At 32.1% G+C, this 20,662-nt stretch overlaps 3 protein-coding genes across 6 annotated transcripts in view; 1 reads left to right on the top strand and 2 right to left on the bottom strand.

Annotated features, from left to right (window-relative positions):
* The window catches only part of LOC107450796 (cathepsin K), a 70,224-nt gene that overhangs the window by 49,083 nt on the left and 479 nt on the right, over window positions 1-20,662 (bottom strand). The window lies entirely within an intron of this gene.
* Window positions 1,105-3,837, bottom strand: LOC147803106 (uncharacterized). Its single transcript, XM_087153417.1, has one exon. It carries the CDS (start codon window positions 3,315-3,317, stop codon window positions 1,653-1,655), a length of 1,665 nt encoding a protein of 554 aa, XP_087009543.1. The 5' UTR covers window positions 3,318-3,837; the 3' UTR covers window positions 1,105-1,652.
* LOC107450798 (uncharacterized) lies at window positions 12,392-19,935 on the top strand. Of its 3 annotated transcripts, XR_015429780.1 has the most exons (7): window positions 12,394-13,238; window positions 13,819-13,964; window positions 14,339-14,435; window positions 14,926-15,195; window positions 16,699-16,729; window positions 17,706-17,964; window positions 19,771-19,935. XR_015429780.1 is itself a non-coding variant. In XM_087153421.1 (6 exons), exons 1-6 carry the CDS (start codon window positions 12,983-12,985, stop codon window positions 19,814-19,816), a joined length of 846 nt encoding a protein of 281 aa, XP_087009547.1. In that variant the 5' UTR covers window positions 12,394-12,982; the 3' UTR covers window positions 19,817-19,935. The 3 variants fall into 3 exon arrangements, 2 of the variants coding, with proteins under 2 accessions (XP_087009546.1, XP_087009547.1); XM_087153421.1 differs by lacking the exon at window positions 17,706-17,964; XM_087153420.1 differs by lacking the exons at window positions 17,706-17,964; window positions 19,771-19,935 and having other exon boundaries at window positions 12,392-13,238; window positions 16,699-17,220.

The following is a 20,662-nucleotide window of genomic DNA, read 5'->3' as shown; positions in this document are numbered from 1 at the left end:
TCTCGCAAAAGTAAAAATATACTATCATTATGATTTCAACAGTAGTTCATTACATTTTAATCTCATTATCACCTAAAAATAATAATTTTCTTACTAAAATATGAATTATCTTGTTGCTTTTTCTTAACTCTTTTTGTACATTCAAAACTCTTTAAAATGCTACTCAATGGCTCAAAAATTATTAATTCCAAGACTTTTACAGATAGTATGAAAACCTTATTTTTCTATTGAACATTGCATTTTTGAAGGGAAAAAATAAGGAAAAAGAATAATTATTAGTTAAATATTTCATTAATAAGGAGTTAATTTAATATAAAAATGGTGGCAAATTATAGAATATTAGGAGGCTCTGCCCCCCTGCTCGCTAACGCTTGCCGAGAATTGCTATGCAATCCTATGTGGTTCACGTTGTTATGTCCGTTTCCATGGCTCGCACGCCAAGGAACACAATGTTCTAGCACAAAGACATAGTATATTATCATCAAAGACATAGTATTGTACTTATGTAGAAGAATTCTATCAATGTTCTTATTGGCTTTTAAGAAAGTATGTTAGCTATTTAGATTGTAAATGGTGAAAAAATCAAAACAATAGCTAAATGAGAAACATATTAGCAAAATAAATTATCCCATATTGCAGTTACTCACCTAAATTCAACTAAATGTGTATAATAAATTAGTTAATGCTAGAAATTCTGAAAGTTTTAGAAAAAAATGTTATTATTTAAAAATATAAACTTTAAACCCTAACTTTTCCTTGTGAGATAATAACCCTCAAAAAGTCTTTCATTTTCAAGAACACAAAAATTTGTTTTATCGCCTAATGAAATATATTTTGCTGATCAGCATTATTGCAATCAATTTCTATATCAGTTAACATTTGTGATAAAGTACATAACATTTTAGAACAAAATAAGGATGCTTTACATACAATAAATTAAAATGCATGGCTGTTAGCATTACCCGAGAAATACCGACGTGGAGGTCGCCATGCTGCATTTCTCATCGGGGAGTTTTGATTTTGGCAGGTCCCCTTGCCTACTGCCAATATGAGTTTCAATTAAATTTTTTCAAAAAACATTTTTTTCTGCAAAGATCTAGGCAATTAACACTAAGCATTTAGAATTTCTTTGAAAACACAATTATAGATTTGGCTATACATAAAAACATTTGGTGCTGTGTAAGAGAAATATATATATAGATGATGAGAGGCTATTTTTATATAATTGGAGAAATTAAGTTTTACATTCAAAATTATTGATAACTTTAGTTAAAATTATGTTACGATTAAAATTTACTTCCACACACTTGCCATATATATCAAGCACATTGATTAGATATTTAGAAGTTGAGCCATTACAAATAAATGAAGAACACACATTTTCAGACAGAGGTCTTGAAATAATGTACTCTTCAAAATAAACAAAAACTTCATTGGAGCTTAAATTAGCAGCAATAGCATTTATTTTGCCAAACTTATTACTTGAAGTAAATATTAGTGACTCAGACTTCGAAACACCATAAATTTGATTTCTAAAAATAAACTTGGAAAAAAATAATACGTTAGGCAACAGACTAGCATTACAATATTCACTGTTTAATAGTGTAACAGGTTTTGCGCATGATTTTCCAACCAAAGTAATATCTCCCACATTAATGTCTTTCTGGTGCCTTGCAATGCTTCCGTAATCCCTTCACATAACCCAAAGCTTTAGGACTTAAGAGATCAAGTGTCTCCTTGGAATACAATTCAGTATCCAGCAGATACCGTGTAGCTATTTGGCTGGCAATGCCAGTGGGCCCTTGGCTAAACTTTCTCAAAACTGAATTACGTCCTTCATAAACAAACATGGAGCGTATCCATAAAGGGCCCCAGTCCAAGACACTCTGGGTTACATGTAACAGGGAATGAACATTAAACGCCATGAAATGTTCCCCATATAAATCCTGCGCTTCAACCACAAATTTTAAAAAAAACTTGTCCACTTTCTGCAGTTCCGGCATACTTAATGATTTCTTTAACAGCAAAAATACTCCTCCAATTAAATAACTAATATGTTCAGAATATTTCTTTGGCAAAAGATCTGTCAGTACTGGAAGACAAACATACAGAAGAAAATTACGCCATTCACTGGCTTTATATAATTTTCTTTCAAAAATTAATCTGGGAACGCGTCCCACACACTGAGGCATTATTATGGAAGACATCCTTTCATTGACTTCATGTACACTTTTTGGGCTACCTAGGTAATAATCCTTCCCACTGTTTGTAGTATCAAACCACAGACACACAATTTTCTTGGTAACACCAAGAAAAATGCTGTGCATGCTGTCCAAGGAAAATCCTTGAACAACATTGAAGTGCGGAATTGTTACTAACGGAGAAGGACCTTTAATGCCGAACTTGCTTTTCCCTGATTTTATGGCCTCAACAACCAGCTCAGCAGTGTCCAGCTCAGTACGTTCTTTATATAACAGTGTATTCCTGATGCAGTACTTGACTGTGCCATCAACAGTAAAGCCTGGGTGGATGCACCAGGAGCAGCCATAGAAGCCATTATATTGCGTACTGTTCTGTAAGCATGGCCGGGCAACAGAATCTGCACAGCAACAAGCTGGAAGCACTTTGACGTTAATTAACTTTCCTTTTACATGAATATTCAGCCCTTTCGTTGCAAGACGGGAAGCCTGTTCTGTAAATGGTTTTAAAAAAACATCAAATACTGGCTCTTTCTTCCCAAACCACAAGCCTGCGAGCAATACAACATCATTCCGTTGTTCAATCGGTAGCTCATTGATGGTAGCAAATATTGGCCACACCGAGCCTTTTGAATTCGTGTGCATTGCCATGCCGTCGAGGCAAAAATTATATGTCAGAATATGCCCTTCATTTAGAAGCTTCAACTTTTTATATAATCTTCCATCGGTTATGTCTGTGATGAACTCTGAATTTTTAACAACAGGCTCCAAAGCAAGTTTGCTTTGTAGACTATCATTATTTTTGACAATTTGTGAAAATTGATTCTCTAAATCAATACTGATAAAAGAGTTTTTTTGTGAATTAACCACATTCACCTCAGCCTCACAATATTGGCAAAGAACAGTTTTCTCTCTGCCTGAAGTATCATTCACACAGTTGGAGCAATTGCTACAAAAAAAGTGATGCTTAATTGATTTTAAGCACTTGGCTCCAAAAATATTTTTTAAACTATACAGAGATTTGGGAAGTTGGTCGCCAATAATGATATTTATTAATTCCACCAAATCAACTATTCCAACATCAGAGAGCTGATGTCGAAACGCGAAGTTCAATATCATAACAACTAATTCACCTTTTGATATTTTTATATGGGATTCAATATTTTCCAAGAAGCGTAATTTTTTTAAGCAATCGGAATCCTTAACAACAGGTTCAGGATCATTGGCAGCCTAAAACATAAACATATCATGAATACCCTTTACAAAAATAAGTAAGCAATTGTTGGTAAATTGTGTTATATATAATTAAAAAGAAATCAAAAGTCAATGTAAAATGAAAAAAAAAAAGAAAAAAACATTGCAACATATCAGGGCTAAAGAGTATATAAGGGCTAGTTCATTCTGCTCTTTGAGCTGAAGCTACGATGACGTCATGCTGTACACAGACCTCAGAAATCGCAAGGAAAAATATTACGATTCTCTCAGCAAAAATAACTTTTTCTGGCTTTCAAACTTTAACACAGTATTTCCATTCAAGAAACACAGTTAAAAAAAGTTTCTGGGCCATATTATCAAAATACCCAATCATTTTAAACTATTAAAAATATTTTACTGGATGTCGTAAATGAAACTATAAATATTTTATTTTAAAATTTTCAGTTTTAACCTTATTGGTGAAAAAAATAAACCATAATATGATATTTCTTTAACTATTTACTGTTCGATAACAATATTTTGTAAAGTTGAATTAAATTTAGAATCATGATTTTAAAATATGCTATTAATGGCAATTTGTTTATACTTTATTATTAGTAAACTACAACTTTAAAAGCTAATTACTGAAACAAAATAATAATTTATTTTCATAATAATATTGGAAAATTTTCAATTGCTTATTGATATTTAACTTTGAAAGAATATAATTTAAAAAATCATAAATATTTTGAATAACTACATTAAAAACTATGCTAGGAAATTAGATGAATTTTAACAAGGTTATTTATACTTTTCATTTTCAAGTTTTTATTTTCTTTGACTTAATCTATTTTTGAATTTTTTCACCTGCCTTTCTTTTTGAATTAACGGATTGGTTTCTGTTTACATGGCGGCAATCCAAGCAAACGATTTTTCATATCTTCATAACTTCTTTCAAGAAATGCTTACTGCAAATGAGTGCATATTTTACATTAACTGAGTTATTTAGTTTGAAACATTGAATCGATTCTTTACATAGTTGTTCACCCAGAAGCAGAAAGTGCCTAAAACTGTGACGTACGTCGCAGAACAAACCGAAGTCCTGCAGAACAATTTGTATCTTGAATAAGAGACACAAATTTCAGCACATTTATCAGTAATCTCCCTCTTCCGTATTTTTGCCATTCTGAGGAGGAAATTAGTGAATTAGGTTATGGATATAACTTCTTTATAATATGGGTGTATCAGTTTTAAGCATACAGCAGGAGAAATCGATCACCATTTTTATCAAGAGAGCTTCTAAAGCAAGCCGTAAAAGAATTAAATTCAGAGACTTCCAATTTCGTAAAGTTTATGACTTTTATATTTTCCATTCCCATTTCAGAAGCAATTTGTGAATCGTTGGGATCCACGATTAACAGAATTGTTTGTGAAAGACCAAATGCTTTCGATGGAGATGAAGATGTTGTTGGAAAAACAGACCAACGAATGTTTGTGTTTGCAAATGGTGTTTGTGATTGTGATTGCAATCTTATAAAATAAAAGTCATCCCCTGTTTAAATATTACTCATAATGGTATTAAAAAGAATTAAATATATGACATGACTTACCGAATACATTTGTTCTTCAGTGTCAAAATCAGATGGAGTATGAAGAAGTTCATCATAACAGTCACTGTCAATTTCTGATGAGCTACTTGATATTTTATTGTGAACAGCTCCATTATCAGTTCTAAGATTAAAATAATAACAAATTAAGTTCATTCATAGCATCCTTACAACAATACATATAAATATTTAAATAACAGCCCATTTAACTTACCTTGAAACTTCATCATCAGAATGTTTATCAACATGGATGATAGAATCAGCAGCATCTTGTCGATTTTCCAAGGAATTAAAATTTATCACTTGTTGAGGATCCGAATCATTTCGCTTAATATCAGAATAACTTTTGACTACACGTTGAGACAAATGAGTCTTCTAACGCCGAATCAACGTTCGCTTTGGAACTGATTCTTTAGAAGTTTTATCTAAATAACGTTTGTATCCTTCTGGTCTTTTTTTTCCATTACTGAAATGCGCGGGTTAATCAAATTTAACGGAATAAAACAAATAAAAAACAAAATAATTAACAAAACAAAATAATTAACAAAACAAAATAATTAACAAAACAGAATATTTAACTTAATAAAACAAAATTAAAACGTAAAAAAAGTTAATAGCAAAGGTGTAGTTCTGAAAAGAACTTTTTTTTCCTGAGATTTAAATGGCAAAATAAAACTGGAAGTAGCAAGCCTAAAAAAAAAAATGCTTAAATCATTTAGGTCTTGGCAAGGTAATCGGTTTCAAACTTCTACAATGTATACAAGCTTATAACTTGCACACTTTTATGATTTCTTTCATTCACACTTTTTTCTTTTGTTTTTTTTAATTGATGTAATTTTTATTAGCATTTGTTTTTATAGATGCAATGAGTATTGGAAAAAACTTTAATTAATATACCCACAATAGATTATTCAGGGAAACATTTATTTATAGGTACAATATACATCTACAGGGTTGTGTGCTCAATTAACGAAAGACAATTAACGAATAAAGAAAAAATAGCACAATATAGCAGGGCCCGACCGTAACCTCCCGACACGTAAATTTCGGGGATCTGGGCACGAACCCATTCGGGGGCCCCTTTAAAGAGTCGCCAAGTTTCAATTAGCATGAATGGTCTTTAATCACCATATCGAAAGATGATTTTTCAGATAATAAATATGGTAATCAGTCTCAAACCTTATTTAGAAGTACATAGTACAGAAGTTCAAATTTTAATTTAACTAAACTGTAAAAAAAAACACTACATGGGGTTTCGCATTAACTATTTAAATGAGTTATTAGTTGATAGGTTCTGGGACGTGTCAAGGGCGGCGTGAACTAAATACTTTTGGGAGGGGTAAAATTCTCATTTTGCAGAATGAGATTACAAATTTGATAGAATCATAATTAAGTGTAGATTTGATTCGTTTCATTGAAAAAAAGAACTTAATTTTTTGCCCATTTCTTTACAATACAATAAAATTTGCTGTATATATATTAATGGGTTACTGATAAATACATTAAGATTAATTTGGTCTGGATACATGACCCTTCATCGATAAAGGAAATGAAGACACAAGAGTTGAAAACAAAAGATTGCGGCGACTGAACTTAACTTAATCGTAACCGCAACAATTACGATCAGTAACTGTCTCTGTCATTCCGCGCGAAGAAAAAGTCTAACCGCCATTGCAGACGCACTGCTCTAACTTTCATGTTTTCCCTTGTGTTCGTTATAATTAAATATTAAAATAAATACTAATTAAAATGTAAGCTCCGTCTATTCATCTCCTGGACACAACCAACCACCACAGTGGTGACAGCCGGACGTTCATATATTAAGGAGATTATGTTTCAAATGGAATAACTAATTTCGCTTTGGATATCGGAAGTTTCACAAAAACGGTACTGTGGCTTTTCAATTTTTGTTTCTTAATTTCTGTCGGAATGCATACTGTATATTAATTTAATTTCATTACATCTATATATTATTACATTTTAATATGCAAACAAATAACGCTGAAAATACTCACGTAGATAAGATTGCACTTAAATTACCCCCCTTTTGGCGTACAAATATTAAACTTTGGTTTTTACAAGTTGAAAGTGCATTTACTTTATCTAACATAACCAAAGATGAAACTAAATACGCAAGTCTTATTGCACATATCGATGCAGAAACGCTATCTCATGTATCAGACTTGTTATTTTCACCCCCTGCTACTAATAAATATGATGCCTTAAAAGAACGTCTCATCACCGAATTTTCGGATTCTGAAAATAAACGCATTCGAAAACTACTTTCAGAACTTCAATTAGGTGACCAAAAACCCTCTCTTCTCCTACGACAAATGCGAGAAGTTGCTACCGATTCAGTAACTGAGGAGTTTCTTAAAACAATATGGCTACAACGTTTACCCCCCAATGTGCAATCTATTTTATCAATTTTAACTGATCAAACGTTGGTCAAAATGGCTTTACTAGCTGATAAAATACTTGAAACTTCCCCCATCCAGCAAATAAATTCCATTAAACAAAATGAAACTGAAACCGATCTAAAAAGTAATTCATTTGTTGCTCTTCAAAATCAAATATCAGAGCTCAGCTTACAAGTAGCGAAAATGTCTGTGCAGCAATACCGGCGCCGATCAGATTCTCGTGGCCGTACAATCTCAAGGACAAGAAATAAATCAGAGGAACGTTCTCTTTGTTTTTATCATTTTCGTTTTGGAAAAGATGCGTTAAAATGTAAACAACCTTGTTCTTTTAATTCGGGAAACGAATAAGTGCCACGTCATCTATTTTGCCTGCAGATTCCGTGGCTAATAAATTAGGCAACAGATTATTCATTTATGATAAAAATACAAACTTAAATTTTCTTATTGATTCGGGAAGCGCATGTTGCGTTCTGCCTATTTCTAACAGTAAAATTAAATATACGCCAAGCAGCATAATGCTATATGCCGCGAATAATTCACCCATTAGAACTTACGGAACAAAACATTTAAAATTATCATTTAACCTCCGTCGTTCATTTGGCTGGGATTTCATTCTCGCTGACGTCACCTCGCCAATAATTGGAGCTGATTTTTTAACGCATTATGCATTACTTGTTGATCTGAAGAATAAACGTCTCATTGATTCAAACACTTCTTTAAAGTCGAGCGGCTATTTTGCTAATTCTTCTCAGTGCTCAGTTAAAACTATATCTAATAATATGCCTTTTCAAAATTTATTACAAGAATTCTCGGATATTACTAACCCCTCGCAAGAAAGAAAATCTATTAAACATTCTACCGTTCATCACATTGAAACAACAGGTTCGCCTGTACATTGTAAGCCACGTCGCTTACATCCGCAAGTTTTCGAAGCAGTTAAGCGCGAATTTTCAACAATGTATGAAAAAGGTATATGCCGTCCTTCAAAAAGTCCCTGGTCTTCTCCGTTACACGTTGTTATTAAAAATTCGAATATAAGACCAGTAGGAGATTATCGACTCTTAAATTCAAAAACCGTCCCGGATAGATATGGCATTCCATATTTACATGATTTCGCACATGCTCTCTATGGAAAATCAATATTTTCTAAATTAGATATCGTCAGAGCATACTATCATATTCCAGTTAATGAGGCTGATATTCCTAAAACCGCGATAGCCACCCCTTTCGGCTTATTCGAGTTTCCTTTTCTAAATTTCGGACTCTGTAATGCTGCCCAGACATTTCAACGTTTTATGGATGAAATATTTCGAGATCTACCTTTCTGCTATTGGTACTTAGATGATATTTTAGTCTTTAGCAATTCAGAACAAGAGCATATTCAACATCTTACTGAAGTTTTTAAAAGACTCCGAAATTACGGTCTGACATTAAATGTATCAAAATGCATACTTGGTGTTCCTGAAATTTCTTTTCTAGGGCATTCAGTAAACGATAAAGGTATCACTCCTCTTACTGAACGCATCGAAGTAATCGACCGGTTTCTAAAGCCAAATACGATCAAAGAGCTTAAGCGATTTTTAGGCTTATTAAATTTTTATCGTAGGCATCTACCTAACGCGGCAGCAATTCAAAAACCTTTACACGATCTGTTAAAAGGTAGCCCAGCTCGAAACAAAATCATCGATTGGACCTCAACCGCTACCGAAGCTTTCGATAACTGTAAGGCGTTACTTCGAAATTCAATGCTTCTTGCCCACCCTTCCCCAGATGCTAACCTCGTCTTGCACGTCGATGCTTCAGATTTCGCCGTTGGTGGGGCATTACACCTACTGATAGGTAACGATTTGCAACCTCTCGGATTTTTCTCCAAAAAACTTACTCCTAGGGAAACGCGTTACAGCGCTTATGATCGGGAATTGCTCGCGGTATATTTGTCAATTAAACATTTTAGACATATGCTTGAAGCACGTTTATTCACAATATACACTGATCATAAACCTTTAACGTATGCCTTCCGACAGAAATGGGACAAATATTCGCCACGTCAACACCGTCACCTTGATTTCATCAGTCAGTTCAGCACCGACATACGTTATATTAAGGGCGCAGATAACATATCTGCTGATATGTTATCTCGAGTTGAAACAATTCGTACACCTACTGCAGTGGACTATGACGAAATAGCCGATTCGCAACGTGATGATCCTGAACTGAAATTAATTTTGAGTACAAACTCGTCACTTGAATTACAAGAAGTTGTAATTCCTGGCTCCTCCAAGACACTTTTGTGTGACACAAAATCTCAAACCACTCGTCCATATATTCCACAATCGCATCGTCGTACAATTTTCAATACTTTTCACAAATTGTCACACCCTGGAACTCGAGCTACATCAAAACTGATCCGTTCCAAATTTGTGTGGCCTTCCATCAACAAAGACTGTGTGAAGTGGACTCGAGAATGTCTTGCCTGTCAGCGATCTAAAATCAACAAACATACTCGAAGTCGGGTTGAATCAATACCCATACCTTCAAAAAGATTTGATCATGTACACTTGGATCTCATCGGACCGCTTCCGCAATCTAGAGGATTCCAATATTGTCTCACGTGCATAGACCGTTATACACGTTGGCCAGAAGTTATCCCAGTCACTGACATGTCAGCAACGACTATAGCATCAGCGTTTTTCACAGGCTGGATTGCCCGTTTTGGCATACCAGCCTTCATAACGACTGATAGAGGAACAAATTTTGAATCATCATTGTTCAACAGCCTGACGAAACTGCTTGGAATTGAGCGTTGCCGAACAACAAGTTTTCACCCGCAAAGCAATGGCCTGATAGAAAATTTTCATCGGCCACTCAAAGCCGCTTTGAAGTGCCATGCAACAACAGATTGGACAGATGTTCTACCAGTGGTTCTCCTCGGTTTGCGATCCACAGTTAAGGAAAGCATCCAAGCAACCCCAGCTGAACTAGTTTATGGTGAGACATTACGCTTACCAGGGGATTTCTTGATTCCCACAACAAATGATGATCCTCCACAAGAATTTGTCTGTAAATTAAGACGTCTATTTCAAGACTTAAGACCTCGACCGACGTCACACCATGAAAATCGTCGAATTTTCATACATCCCGAACTTAGAAATTGTTCACACGTATTCGTACGTAGGGACTCTGTTCGAAAACCTCTACAACCTCCGTATGACGGACCATTTAAAGTCATACGAAAAAGTGAAAAACATTTCACCATCATGATACGTGAAAAAGAACAGACAATTTCTATTGACCGTCTCCAACCAGCATTTGGACTATTTCAATCCGAACCAAACACAATCCAAACTTTTCCCTCAAAAGTACCGAGTCTACCAAAAGATTCTCCGAACAAACCTGCACAACGGACTAGATCAGGCCGCAGAGTTACCTTCCCCGATCGTTACGTATCAGTACCCTGATACTGGCGGGGGAGTGTGCGGCGACTGAACTTAACTTAATCGTAACCGCAACAATTACGATCAGTAACTGTCTCTGTCATTCCGCGCGAAGAAAAAGTCTAACCGCCATTGCAGACGCACTGCTCTAACTTTCATGTTTTCCCTTGTGTTCGTTATAATTAAATATTAAAATAAATACTAATTAAAATGTAAGCTCCGTCTATTCATCTCCTGGACACAACCAACCACCACAAGATCAACCTATTTATTGTTTTACTAAATACTTTTTTTCAGAAAAGAAAAGCTAGAGAGTTTTTGAATATAATGTGATTGATGTCTTATATTTCTCAATTTCTGAGGGAACTGGCTTGTTTTTATTTAGAAATGGGGTTAGCAATGATTAAACTCCTTTTCTCACTCAAGCACGGTGATTTAGAATTCAACCAGTCGAAGGAGACATGAACATGTATTTGAATTTTATTAGCAAGACACGAGAGCTGCACAATAAGTTATTGGTTCTGGGAGGATACAGGGGCGGTGCGAACTAAATAATTTTGGGAGGGGTCAAATTCTCATTTTGCAAATGAGATTCCGAATTTGATAGAATCATAATTAAGAGTAAATTTGATTTGTTTCAATCGAAAAAAGTTTGATTTTTTGCTAATATTTTTACAAAACATTAAGATTGGCAGCAAATATATTAATGGGTGAGTGATAAATAAATTAAGATTCGATCTGCCGTCATGCATGACACTTCATATGATCGATAAAAGAAAAGACACAAGAGTTGAAAACAAAAAATATATATTTATTTTTTGTTTTTACGAACATTTTTTTTTTCATAAAAAAAGAAAGGAAGTTTTTGAATATTAATTAATTGGCATCTTATATTTCTCAATTTCTGAGGGACCTGGCTTGTTTTAATTTATAAATGGGTGTTCCATGAAGAGCGATTAGCAGATCAGCTTTATAATTTCAAGGAATATTAAATAGATTTGATGAAGATACATGACTTAAAAAGCAGCTATCTGATACAATATTTATGCAGACTCGTGTTTATTAAAAAGTCCAGTTCAGGTGTGATGCTCAATAATTAAATTTTTTTTCTAAATGAAAAGATAAAAGATACATTACCAAAAGTTACCATTTTTTGTTAATATGCCGAATGGCTAAACAAAATTTCAAAATAATGTTAATTTTCTGAAGGTCACAGTGGCCATTTATGTTCTCATATCCCAATCCCTTTGAGAAGGAAGAGATACAAATAGACCCTTCTGAACTGTTGGTCGTCCTTTTATTGCATTTAACCTCATAATTTTATATGTTGGGAATAGTTCAAAGATGAAGAGGGCGTTTTAGAGTTTGTGACAAGTAATGAGTCATCCTGTGACAGTACTGTTTTTGATGATTTAAATTTTTTTTTCAATTCAATGTGTTCAACAATTATTTTGCTTTTAAAAATAAATTTATATAACAAAAAATATCAATTTTTTCTAAAATGCTGTTTTTGTTTTGCTCTTCTATATTGATATTTCTTTCATATAAAATACGAATCAAGCATCACTGACTGTGTTTAGTGTGCGAGTGGGTGACCACTTGAATCAGTTTGCGTAGGGAGAGAGAGTGTGCGGTATTGGGTATATAACAGTTTGACGAGCGTGTGCCTCGTCAAACTGTTCTATCGTAAAGTTCTCAAATTCGCGTACAGGTCGTCAGGTTACTCTCCACAGAGGATCGAAATTGTGATGGCATGTCAATGGATCATCCTCAGAGGTGCTTATTTATGGTATAAACCTTTGTAAAGTTGAATGGTAGATATCACAATATAAAAAATGACAGTACGAAAATATATCCAGGGTGATAGTGGGATTTGAGCCCGCTACCCTAATGCTTCGCACAGAGTTTATCGTGGATGCCGCTCGGCCAGAGAAGCCCCACAAATTCGCTACTGCTTTTTCCATTCGCTACTTTTTAATTTTAAGGTTTGGCAATACTGTCTCGAAAATTAAATAGGCGCGCAAACCAACTGCATGTGGGAAATTTTGTCTATTTAAATCTTTTAAATTTATTAAATTCTTAATTTCTTATCTATTTAAATATTTTTTTTGACTCTTTAAGCTTTTTAAATGTTCGCCTGCGTGAATTATCACGATCAGCCTGGGAAAACGTATTACGTTCCAATTAATTTTGTTAAACACTTAGTTCCCCAATCAACAAAAGATTTTGAAAAGGCGAAAACATACCGCGTATTTTGGTGTCCCGATCTCCAAGTGAATCAAGGGGAAGTGGAAAAACTGAAAGACATGATCGTGCCACTTAAAGATTCATGGGACAGACAGAAGGGAACCTCATACTACAGTGCTTATGTGTTGCGCCTAGGAGGTGAGTTAGTCTTTTCTTATTATTAAATTGTTAATGAATTGACTCGAAATCAAATAATGAGAATTCCGAGATATTTTTTCGAATGCAAATTTATTTTCTACGCCCATTTTTATTTTTTTTATAATTAAATTAGCATTATGCCAATAGCCTTCTTAAATAATAATGATACATAATTAATTTAAAATTTATTATTGATGAATTGAAATTTATCTAACTTCTACTGTAGTATAAGTTTCTATTTTCCACCTATAATTCGATTAATGTTTTTTTCTACATTTATTCTAATTGAAATCAAAACATTAAAAAATCATTTCTAATTAAATATTCAAATATTTTTATATAAGTCCATCATGTGCCTAAGAATGTGGTTAGTTTCAAAATAAATTGTTACTCCAAATTTTAGGTCATACATTATTTACATCTTAATTAGATAGTCATTTTAATGAAATTTGTAAGCAATAAAAAATTTTATCATTGTGCAGGAGCAAGAGGTGTAATGAATAATTGAACTTGCTAACTTGTCATTTTAAGAAATGCTAAATGATCTATTCCTGTTTAAATTTTTAATATTTTTTTTAAGCTACTCTTGAAGACTTGATGAGCAGTGTCACTCAGAAAAGGCCATCGATCCCTCCTAGACCTTTTCAAGCAACCAACAAAAATGGCTCTTCATCCTCAACTGAAGAAGAAAAGGAAAAAAAGAAAAATAAAGGGAACAAAACCCATGTTAATATTTCCTCATGTTCATATTTCTAATTGGTTTTCTATTAGTTCCATGAAGGAATGTCAACTATCAGCTGTTTTCAAATTCTAATTTCGATCTAACAAATATTTTTTTAAAATAATTTATGTAACCCATGTATTTATAATAAGTGTAGCCATCTGTATGTAAAAAAAAACAAAATTATAGAGTTAATATAGTAGTAACTAAGTTACTATTGATACTACTCTCTACTAGTAGCTAAACCTATATGTGCTGTTACTAATACTATTAGGCTATGATTCAATAGTGTTAAGGAAAATATAATTTTAACCTTTTAATTTTTCTTTCCAACTACACAACAGTTTCAAAACATTTACAATCATTTTATAAATTGCAGGAAAATAAAGATTTTTCCAAACAGAGGATGAACACATTGCTGGCTAAAGCAATGAAAGAATTGTTTTTGCAGCCAGAAAACTCTGATTCTGAAGATGGTAAATTTTTTTTTAACTTTAGCTTTATTCACATTTCTGTTTGGTGCTAAATTTCATTCAAAATTTATGTCATCAGCATTGGTAACAATGGCTGCATTCTCCCCGACATTTTCTAAATTTTTTGCAACCATTGAAATTTTACAACACGGGTACGGATTATGGATGTTTGAAAAAATCAAAGTTTTATATGTTTTCTCAAATTTTGTTGACACATTACCTCAGTGGTGATTTAAAATAGACTAATTGCTACTAAAATTGTTTTCAATTAATCATAGTGACATTTTTCACTTAAAAATGGTGCAAAAATTATTAGTTTTAGAAAAATTGACTTATATTTTGTAAAACTGTAATTAATATTATAGTTGAATGTTACGTTAAATGCTTCTTAATCATTAGAAAATTTTGAAAAATGCTTTCCCCTTATTTCATAAAAATTTTTAATTATATTATATGCAATATTTTTAGTATTAAGAGTGTAATTTTTTAATAGGTACTTTGGACAAGGATATGTTCATCCAGCAGGAGCTTATACGTGAATTAAAAGCTGAATGTTGTCGACTGAGAAAAGAGAGGGATGAAGCCAAAGCAGTGGCAAGTTCATCTAAAGAAAGAATTATAGAACTTGAATTAGAGTGCAAAAGTCTTCGAGCAGCAAGAGAGACAGTTTCTGATGAAAACCCACCAGAGCTCGAAGAAGTGAAAGAGCTTCGACGATTGAATCGAAGCTTACAGCTTCAAGTTCTGGACAAAATAGTTCAAGGTAAATTTAATGCTTTCATAACAGACTATCTATAATTTATGTTTGTTATTTTTAAAAGAATTTTGAATGTCAAAATTCAAACAATGTTTGTATACCAGCAGGGTGCAATTTTAGCAAGAAGTTTTCGTTTGAGCGATGATATCATTGTCATCCCACTGACCACACACTGTTACTGCAACTTTTTTTTCTTCGAGATATCAAAAAATTTGTGAAATCGAGGTTTAACTGTAATTTGAAAAAGTGGTATGTTTTTGTGAACCATTTCTGTAATATGGATCTAAAAAAGCTTTGGAAAAAAATTGTTTATTTATTGCTTAAAAAGTTTTCTTTCTAAAAGATATTTAATTTTTATTTTACTTCTAATATACTAATTTAAACTTAAAATGAGAAAAAAACAGTAACATGACAGACTTTAAACATTTTAAAAATGTTTCTTCTGCTTGCAAAATTTTTATGGAAACTTTGATGTAAATACTGGTTTGAAGCAGTGGTTTTTATGCCACTTTTTTTTTTTTTTTTTTTAAAGAGGCATTGTGTAAAAAATATCAGGCATTTTTTCCTTATTGTTTATTAATATTCGTATCTATCACTGATGTTTTTTTTAAAATTTAATTATAGATTCAAACTAAAGATTAAAACTATAATCTGAAAAGCTCACTATTAAAACTATAATCTTAAAGGATTTATTTAAAACTTCATGTGTTAACAAATTGCAAAAGCTGAAAGACAAATTATGTATGCATCTATAATTAGGTCTCTTTCCTGGTAGGAGAATTTAGTAGTTAAAAAAGATTACCTAAATGATTAATATAATGTGTAGACAAACGTAAACAATAAATAAAAAATGAATTAAATTACAAAATAAAGTACAAATTTTTTGCATGAAGCATATAATTATCAAAGTACAATTATTGAAGTTTTGTATTTTATTTTTGGATTTTAATGCAAAATAATTATTCTTTGCTAAGTTTTTTGAAATTTCAACATAAAAATACTCCGATTATCGTAAAATAATACTTGTTAAAAAAAATTTTTTTTCATAACAAATTTGTTGTTGAAGTGACATTTGACTATTATTTGAGCATCGTTTGTGGATGACTTGGTGACATATTGCTGCTAGTCTTCCGGATGTGTTGAATCCTATATATAACTATATCATACTAGAATTAAATAGATATTTAGTTATGTGGGAATATTTTTATTCTGTCTTTTGAATTTCAACGTTCTTTATAATGTTGTACAATCTTAAATAAATCTAAATTAAATAATTAAAAGAAAAAAAAACTTATTATTTTTTTTAAATCATAAAGAAGTAATAAATCAGTAAAGAACAGTAACTTTTATTTTATTCTCTAAAAAAGGTTTTTTAGAAATTTAATGTATTGTGTTTTATTCAGCTCCTTTTCCGATAGGAAGCATTTGTATTTGCTTTCTATAGAAAATTACTAGTTTTATGTTTATGCTTTGAATGATGCAATAAATACAAGCCCATTTTTCTTTCAGGAAATTTGCCACAGAAACAGAATTGCCAGAGGTACAATTTTGTATATCTTTCATTTATTATCAACTTTCATGCATGTTTTTTTTTTTAAAAAAGATGATTGCTAATTTTTAAAATAAAACAGTAGTTTCCAATGCTGTTTCTTATAATTTTAGGATTTTATGAACTTGATGGAATTATAAGTGTGTTGGTCAAGACAGTTAAAGCCAATAAGCATTTAAAGTAGTTTTTAATAATTTTTTAGGTTTTCTAAAAATTTTTGTGCCTGGAAAATATGAAAAATCTCTACCTGGAAACCTGGAAAATATGAAAAATCTGGAAAAAGGCAGAGAATTTGATTAAGGGAGCATCAAATCTATAATATTTGCACTAAGTTTCCCATAGAATGCAGGGGTCTGACCAGGCCAAATTTACTACCATTTAGCGGTACCTTCACAAATTCAGCTTTAGGAAAAACGACAGTTTCACAGAATACTATTTCTAACATTTTATATTTGTATCCCAGAAGAAATGATAAATCCATATTGTTACCCTATTTTTGTGTAGATTTTTTAAATATAATTTTTAATTTTCACAAATTATGTCTAAATATTCACGAAATATGTACCTATCAAAAAAACCTAGACAGTACCCTGGAATGCATTTTAAAACCATGCCGTTTCACAGAACTGTGGCCTTGGTTTTGTGACCTATACAATGTAATGCATACATTTCTATTATTAATTTTTGTGATTATTAATTTATTATTTAATCTATTATTAATTTTTGTGATTCACCGTACATTTTGACCATGGAACTGTCGGCATATACTGCGATATTAGACAGGAATTTTTTAAAAATATGTTGAGAAAAATCTGGGAATTTTGTATGTCTATTTAAGTAGTAACTATGTTATTCGAATAAGTATTCAATAGTGTATTTAACATTTTAAAATTAGAATTTTTGAGAAAGCCTTTTTTTAATAAATATAATATAACAAGATTTTTAAATGTGTAAAATTGAATTTTAGGATGTTGACTTGGGCAATAAGGTAGTCCTGAAAAGAGAAATTTATAATGCAGTTAGAGGTGAAAGTAATATAAGTAGATTTACGAAGAGCCTTGGTGTGGCCATCTGGGGGACGGCTACACTAAAAGAACGGTTCATCAAAGGACAAGAATGTCGTAACCCAAGGGGCTGCAAAAGAAAAGTGGATGGAGAGGCAAGCATGCCTATTCAAAAAGCTGCCAAACCACCACTTACACCAGAAAAATTGGCAGTAATTGATGGTGAGTTTTTATATTTGTCTGTTTTTCCATGTAAAGTAGTTGTATTTACGATTCATGCATTCTATTGTTTAAATGCATATGTTAAATGTTTAATTCTTTTTTTTCATTTTGAATTTTTTTGTCAATTACCGATTTAAACCTTCTTTGTTTATTTTCCATTGCAAAAGAAATCCAGCAAAGACTTTTGTTTCAAAGAAGATGTTCTTTTTTGAGCAGCCTTTATTCTTTTTAACTAAATCAACTGAACTGAATCAGCATCAGTTTGATGTTCTAGACCAGGGGTGGCGAACCTTTATACACCAACGTGCCAATTTTTCTAAAAAATTGTTTAATGAGGTCACAGACGTGCCATCAAATAATTTTGACTTCGTGATTATTGGGAAAATAAAAATACTAAATACTATCAACTCAAAGCTCTTTATTTACATTTTAAAAAGTACATTTTGCCACGTCTTAAAACAACTTAAAGTAGCATCAGTGTGACTTCTGTTGTTGCTGATTGGATGACAAATAACTTATATTAGGTTGCAAGATGTTAGTTTAAGCAGGACTGCTATTTTTTTTTTTTGCTAGTTATTTATTGTTAGCTTGTTTATTATGGTTATTAGTTGCTTTTTTAGCATTAATTGTTAAATTTTTTATTAATAATTTATTACTATTTCGTTTGTTTTTTGGGAATTTTAATTTAATTGTTACATATGCTTCATAGTGTAATGACAAATGTGATCGGTGGCGTGCCCAAAATATCGCGTGTCGTGCCATAAATGGCACGCGTGCCATAGGTTCGCCATCCCTGTTCTAGACTGTCAAAATGAAGCTTGCATTCTTGGAAAATAATTTTAAGTTGAAGAGGGCTAAAAGGGTATGTAAGTTTAACTGTATGTATGGCTACTATAAGAAAACTGCTCTAAAAGGTTGTAAATTAAATATGGTCATTAAATGTAGTGGATTTTATTTATAACTTGAAAAAAAAATGGAAAAAAACGAATTCGGACATAGTTTGGATAATCGGCGCTCTACTGTATATACAATAAAACCTCGGTACAACAATATTTTGGAGACCAAATAAATATATTGTTGTAGAGGGATATATTATTATATCGAGGCCCTACATGCTTTGGAGACGCAATACGATGTTATGTATGTATTAACTATAAATCTATTTATATACTATATAAAAATTTAATTTGCATGGTGGTAATTATGATTGAATAAGAAATCAGATAGAAATGTTACATTTGTGACTTTTTAAGAGATAAGGGAGACAATTCTATGGGTGGTCTATGTACATCGAGGATGGGGTATTGGAATCTGAATGCAAAAGCCATTTACTGTGGTGAAAAGAAATAAAATAAGTACATAATCAGCAGTGCGACTTCTCTTGTGAGAAAAAATGGCAAAATAGCAAGATTTTTTTATATAATTTGAAAACCAATAATAAATTAAGAAAATGTTGAAATCTGAAGGAAAAAAAATCGTTTTACAGAGTTTATTGCTTCAGAGAATATCGCAATATTGAGAGGTGGATAACATTAACTCATATGCAAGTTCGTCGTCGGGACACGAAATTTTATTGTAATAGAAGGAGTTATTGTAGTAGTGAGAGTTCACTGTATATGTGTATATTACATATGTGTGTGCATTCATGTATACGTGCACACACACACTTATATGTATATAGCTTTGTAGTATTTAATACATTTACCAGTGTAAAATGTTTAAAAAAATGAATGATTGGTTGACGTATACATAATTTAAAAATAAATTTTAAGCTCTAATACTAATTTTGTTTCATTTTTCTTACAGCTCAAATGAGAGTATATATGGAGGCAAAATCAATGAGCCTGAATGAAATTCAGGAGAATCTGAAGAAGAGGAACAGATTTCTTACTGAAAAAATTTGTGACTTAAATAAACCTAAACGTGTTTAAAACCTTTTATAAATCTTGTCAATAAATTATTTTGAATATTCTTCTTGTTGAATTATTGCAAAAACTATTTTGTTTTGTAAATTGAATCAATACTTACATTTAAAATGTAGGTATTAAATCAACATTGAAATAATTACTTATTAAACTAACAAACTGCTGTTAGGTATGCAAATTGAATAGATTAATTTATTTATATGAGGCTAACTGATATTTTAAAAAAATCTAAAAGGTCCTTAATATATGAAATTACTGTCTTTTTTAAAATAGTACAATAGTAAACAAACAAAATAACTTCCTTTCAGTGTGTGCATGTCTTTATCCAGCTAACTATAATGGGAATGCTATGTTGGTCCAAAATAAAAAACGATTGCACTATGATGGAAATGATATGTTGGCCCATTAGAAAATTCCATCATGATATGATGGGAATGCTATTGTGGTCCATTATAAAAATCCATCATGACGTGATGGAAATGCAATGTTCGCCCATTATAAAAATCCATCATGACATGATGGGAATGCTATGTTGGCCCATTATAAAAAACCATCATGACATGATGGGAATGCTATGTTGGCCCAACTTGAAAAGGTGCCAATTCCTACCTTGGGATGATGGGAAGACTTGATGGTCCCATCAAGCTGTATGATGGTTTTTGATGGGAATTCAAGTTGGTAACCATAATATTTATGTTGGTCCATCAATGGAAAACCATCTTGATTTTTTGTCTTGGGCAGTTTTGTTTATTACATAGGGGCCTCGCAAGAAA

The sequence above is a fragment of the Parasteatoda tepidariorum genome, chromosome 10 (assembly GCF_982258835.1).
Source record: "Parasteatoda tepidariorum strain Cologne lab strain chromosome 10, Ptep-v5.0, whole genome shotgun sequence".
NCBI lineage: Eukaryota > Metazoa > Arthropoda > Arachnida > Araneae > Theridiidae > Parasteatoda > Parasteatoda tepidariorum.
The sequence above is the reverse complement of the archived record's forward strand: the minus strand, read 5'-3'. Positions and strand labels throughout refer to the sequence as shown.